General features: G+C 36.1%; 1 protein-coding gene across 3 annotated transcripts in view; it reads left to right on the top strand.

Moving 5' to 3' along the window:
• The first annotated feature begins 618 nt into the window (after window positions 1-618).
• Window positions 619-6,128, top strand: part of LOC107723487 (protein Jumonji-like) — a 37,575-nt gene continuing 32,065 nt past the window's right edge. For 2 of the 3 annotated variants that reach the window (XM_016532129.1, XM_016532131.1), the window contains exon 1: window positions 620-1,201. In XM_016532129.1, coding sequence (XP_016387615.1) covers window positions 1,157-1,201 — 45 coding nt within the window. In that variant the 5' untranslated portion in view covers window positions 620-1,156. Of the gene's footprint in view, window positions 1,202-6,128 lie in introns of all 3 variants that reach the window. The other variant, XM_016532132.1, reaches the window with a different exon arrangement.

The following is a 6,128-nucleotide window of genomic DNA, read 5'->3' on the forward strand; positions in this document are numbered from 1 at the left end:
GCCGTGGGTTTCCAAAACTAGCAACTGTTATCATTTTATTTAAAGCTGTTTATAGGGTATAACGCATATATGGGTTTGCATGTGAATTGTAAGGAATGTTTTTGTAGGTTCATTTTTTTTTTTTGATGCCATCAGTTAGAAATCATTTTAATGTTAAATTGACACTTTCAATCTGACTTTTGCATTTTGACTCTTGATCAAGATGCATGAAAATGATTGTTATTATTGTTTTAATTCTGCATTTTATTTTTCATTGTTTGCAAACTGATGATATTGTTCTAATGTAATTTACGAACATGTGAAACACCTAAGCTTCATGACAATTCTAATAACATGCAAAAGATTCCAAAAGTGTTCCAAAAGAATTTATGAGCTAAAAAACCGCAATATCCTTTTTAGTCGTTTTTTTTTAATCATGCATCTTGGTTTCTCTGCACTTTCTTACAATTAGCTCAGTCTAAAAATACTTCGTGATAAGATTTATAATTCAGATGGCTAAAAGACATTGAGACGTTAAAAGGCACAGATTTGTGCCATGTTTCGAGACGGGCTTTTCAAATGTACCGCTAAACGTGCTGATGTTGAATGATAGGAGGCAGCCTCCTCTGAAAGACGCCACTAGGTCGCAGTAACATCGGTGCCATTGAGTTCACACAATATGAGGGAACACAGCGGCAGCCAAAACCCAACTCTAGATTTTTCAAATTGGTGTGCTTGACTGTTTTAAACCCGCATAATGTAACAATAAACGAAACATTACAACCTTCGGGAATGGAAGCCAGAAGCTGGCTTTTATTTTGACTGCAAGAATGTGGTGCGGGGAGCCCTGACAATACGCCGTTTAGCTTTCAAATGGAAGATTGGCTACTCCAGCTCATTTCGGTGGATATGTTGCCGTTGTTTTTTTTACACAGACCCTTTCTAATCGGCATGGATCTTGGGATTTGGATTCTTTTACCTCTTTCGTGTATTGAGCTGTGAAAAGAAGACAGGCTACGCCGATCGACCGGGATACAACATTCTCTGCCTACCTCGACATTTTGCTACCAGGGATTTAAATAATCACGTGCTACAACAACGGAAAGATTTTATATATATATATAACCAGAATTGATGTGGCCGTGTGACCTTTAATGAATTCAATCTGGAGGGCAAAATGAGTAGGGAAAGGCCGAAGAGAAATATCATTCAAAAGAAATTTGTAAGTGCAAATTTGATGTTTAATACATCCATTCGATGGAGGTTACCATCGAATTCAGTGGCAGCTGCCTCTTAATTTGCATTAATCACATCACTGTTGTGCCCCGTGTTAAGTTATCATCAGGTTTGTGACAGAATTAGGTCAGATGTTAAAAACGACCAGTCCATGAACCATCTTCTGTTTGAATTAGAGGTTAAAGACAGGCTGGCCGATCTGTATCATGCTGTTGACCCAAATAATGCTTTGGGCTTTTGAAGTAGGCTACCTTGTTACGTTTCGCATTTCCGGTGTCTGTGACATGTTACTGTGTTCAATTCCAGTTTTGTCTAGTAGCCCCAGTCGATGTAGACTCGCGACACTAGCGTGGTCAGTTTGTGGTCGTGTGTGTGTGTGTTTGCGGTCATCATACTGTGAGTGTGTGTTTGGTTTTTCAATGTCACGAGAACTTAGCTTGTCAAATCGTGGGCAGATGCTTGTATTGTGGTAAAGGCTGAGGTAGTTTACAGCCTATCTCTAACCTCCTGCTAGTTAGATGGTGTAAGCAGACAGACGTCTTTATTATATATATAAGATATATGCCAAGACTGTCCCTCCTATCCCTCCTGCCGTCATTGTATAAGATGTGTCTGTTTTAGTCCAATCGAGTCACGATATGATCAAACTCATCTCCTAGTGAGGTACTAGGGTTATTTTCTCTTGTTTGGCCCATTACCTAAGTAGCTAATCCTGATCATTGGCGTTCAAACCAGAGGTATTATAGTTAACTACAACAAAATCTGTTAAAAATAAGGGTTATTTGAAATAATATAAACGTTAACTGAAATAAAATGCGTATTTACTATAAATAAATAGAAATGAAAATAGTATGATATAAATAAATAAAATACTAACTTATTTTCAGGTAGTTGCAACGGCAGCATTTCTCAGTTTAATTTAGCTTAATGTTATGTACTAAAACTGAAATAAAAATGAATAAAACTATAGACATGAAAAAAAAAACTAAACTTAAACTAAAATAAAATAAAATGGAAAATATAAAAATAAGAACTAATTCAAAATGTGATTAAAAAATATAATGGCATGTCAACTAAAATAACATTTGATAGATCTGAATTTGTGTTAAAGGGTTAGTTCACCCAAAAATGAAAATTAGCTTGTGTTTTATTTACCCTCAAAGCATCCTAGGTGTATATGACTTTCTTCTTTCAGACGATTCCAGTCTGAGCTATATTAAAAATGGTCTTTGATCTTTCAAACTGTTTAATGGCACTCAGCGGGTGTTGCAGTTAAACAGTCCACAAGTCGTCAAATAAAGCTCGCGCATTCATAATAAAACGTGCCACAGACGGCTCCGGGGGATGAATAAAGGCCCCCTGTAGCGAATCCATGAGTTTTTGTAAGAAAAATATCCATATTTCAAACGTAATAAACACTTCTCTCACTTCCGTTATTTATCATACACGGATCCGTTCCGGCGGAAGGCGTATGACGCATGCGCAGCGCGCGTGCCTCTGAGATATGCTACTCTCGCGAGTTTGTTTAATAGGAGCAAAGGAAGCAAAGTTTCCTTACTTTAGCAAAGGAAAACCAGTCTCCTCTTGGTTTATATCGAAATCCGCCGACATTTTTCTTTGCAAATCTTCGGTTTGTACTTCTAATTCGTGACCGGCATTTTGTTTTGTTCTCTCTTTTCGCATTCGTCACTAATCACGCAACGCCGCGTGCCTCTGAGATATGCTACTCTCGCGAGTTTGTTTAATAGGAGCAAAGGAAGCAAAGTTTCCTTACTTTAGCAAAGGAAAACCAGTCTCCTCTTGGTTTATATCGAAATCCGCCGACATTTTTCTTTGCAAATCTTCGGTTTGTACTTCTAATTCGTGACCGGCATTTTGTTTTGTTCTCTCTTTTCGCATTCGTCACTAATCACGCAACGCCACGCGTCTTGCGTCATCTGCCGGAACTGCTTCAGTGTATGACAGTCAGCGGAAGTGAGAGAAAAGTGTTTATTACGAATGCGCGAGCTTTATTTGACGACTTGTGGACTGTTTAACTGCAACACCCGCTGAGTGCCATTAAACAGTTTGAAAGATCAAAGACCATTTTTAATATAACTCAGACTGGATTCGTCTGAAAGAAGAAAGTCATATACACCTAGGATGCTTTGAGGGTAAATAAAACACAAGCTAATTTTCATTTTTGGGTGAACTAACCCTTTAAAGTTCCCTGTAATTTAAAGTAGTAAAATGTTCAGGTCCACATGCATTATTTCATTTGTGTACGTGTTGTATTTATTTCAAACTATTAAAATTTTTAATTGTTTGATTTGTGTTTTTTAAGAATAAATGAGAAATAGCTTAGACATTGAAGACCTATTACTTAAACTTGCATCTATACCAGAGGTTGTCAACCTTTTACCTCCAATGCCCCTTTTGTCCACAAACAATATCTGAAGGCCCTCCTCAATGGTATATTCTTTATAAAATGCTTATGACATTTTAGTAATTTAAATGACTTTTCCAGGTCTAAAAATTATACTTAAAATTAGAATACCTCATATATCCAGGTTTTTCAAGATGTGTGGGGACAGTTGGAAGCAGTTGGAACCCAGGTTCTTCAAAGAAAAAAAAGCTGTTGAGCGGTTGAATTTAAAGACATTTCTTTATTTTAGGTATTTCATCTTATTTTAATTGTATTTTGCCTTATTTTAAATACTTTTAAGTCACCTTGAGTTCCCCTTGGATGTTTGCTGCTGCCCCCTAGTGTGCCCCAGACCCCTGCCAATCTATATCCCTTTGAATATAAACTTATCTGGGAAACATTATAATCCATCTTGGGTGTAAGGAAACAGGCTCAGGACAAAATGCTGACATACATTTCTAGATTCCAGCAAAAAAGGAAAAGAAATGGAATAACAGCAAAGTATTCAAATTTATGATCTGTTATTCTTTGAGGGTTACCATTTCTTTCAGTTGCTGTCTGATTTCTTTGTTTCCATCAATTCTCTGATGTTTAATTGCCACATGGCTTGAAGTACAAGCTCTGAACATTGAGTTTGGTTATATGAGGCTGGGAATTATCAGTAGCTTCTTTGTGTGGAGCTCTCTGCTTTGGCTTCAGTTGGTATTCGCTGTAATTCATTGCAATCCTGCGGATCAAATACACCTGTCGTTTAGATGTTTAGATATGTGAACGCACTAGCACAGACACACTTATACTGAACATCAGTCAGAGTTCAATGTGAAGGTAATTTTATGAATAAACCTCTACTGTGTTTGAAAATGTAAGGCTATGAAAATAAATAGCACATTGTGCATATTCTCTTGCCAAACCGGATATGGTTGGTTATTAAATCAACAGAGGGATCAAGAGATTTCTGATTAGAACTGCATGAATCAGCAGCAAAGTTGATATGTCACTTTCCATTGTAAACCGGCCCGTATTTACATAGTAACTCCTCTGTTACAGTTCCCATTATGCCATTTGAACTCATTCTTTCTGTTTAAGAATATTACACAATGTCATTCAGGATTAGGTGAGGTTACAGAACACATTATTACTGGGGATTATTGTAAAATGATCAAAGTGTAGTGTAAATGAACAGGCTGCAGAAACGAGGAAGGCTGTAAGAAATCGCGTTTCACGCTTTCTCCCGAGCACCATATGTGAAAACAAATCTATTTAATGTGACAACATCAGAGAAATTGGCAGATATATATCGCTCTGTGTTTATAGTGAGCACAGGCCTGCTGCACGTGACAGAGATGGCCATCTAAACTGGAAGCTCTTGTGTCCCACACATTTTCTTTGGCCTCAGCAGTCAGAGATATTTGATATATACGTTTAGCTCCTTTAGACTCATCCTTAGCATCAGTTTGCTTCACACAGTAACAGAGAACTAAAGCTCTTTTAATCTAGAAAGTGTTGACTGTTATTGCAAATCTTGAAGAACTGGTTTAGTGGGGTAGCTTAACTGATAAGAAGCCAGGCTGTTAACTCAAAAATTTTAGGTTTAATCCCAAATAAGGGTGATGAAAATCTATTTCAGTTATAATCTAACTGTATTTTAATTTATGATTTATTTCATTCTCGTTTTAAACTTTTGGTCCTCATCCCTGTAACTGACAGAGACATTATGGGCCTTTAATTTGTCACAATCTGTTTTCACTTCAGTCACTGGATTGTTTTTTATGTCTCAGTGCAGATTGGGGGTTTTGGTCTGCGTTCGTATGATATATGATTCCTAATGAGGTTTGGAATATAGGGCCTGAGGAAATATTTGGTCACTTTATATTACAGTGTTTATTTTACTTTGTATTTACACAAGTAATGAATAATTCTAATGGACTACATGCACTTGCTGTGTAATTATTTTGTAGAGCTGACTGTTATTATATTAATTATAGTAACATGCTTATATGAGATGCTTGCACTGTAAAATGAAGTGTTAAATAAGGTCAAATTGGTGCTGCAACAGTAACAACAGAATTGACATGTTAGATGTCATCAATTCATCATATTGATCTCATTGTTTCACTTACAATTGAATGTTTTCATGAATTTGAGTGCTTATTATGACACTATCCTATAAAATATATATACTTTTGTTCTGCAAGTATGCTTGAAATTGATCAAAAGTGAAAGTAAAGACATTTATAATGTTGCAGAAAAATTCTATTTCAAATAGATGCTGTTCTTTTCAACTGTCTGTTTATCAAAGAAGCCTGAAAAAAAGTATCAATGTTTACAGAAAAATATTAGGCAGCACAAGTGTTTTCAACATTGATAATAACTCAAGTTTCTTGAGCACCAAATCAGCATATTAGAATGATTTCTAAAGGATCATGTGAAACTGAAGACTAAAGTAATGATTGAAGTTATATATGTTATATATATATATATATATATATAGAGAGAGAGAGAGAGAGTG

Source organism: Sinocyclocheilus rhinocerous, unplaced genomic scaffold (assembly GCF_001515625.1).
Source record: "Sinocyclocheilus rhinocerous isolate Xijiao unplaced genomic scaffold, SAMN03320098_v1.1 scaffold241, whole genome shotgun sequence".
Taxonomy (NCBI): Eukaryota; Metazoa; Chordata; class Actinopteri; order Cypriniformes; family Cyprinidae; genus Sinocyclocheilus; species Sinocyclocheilus rhinocerous.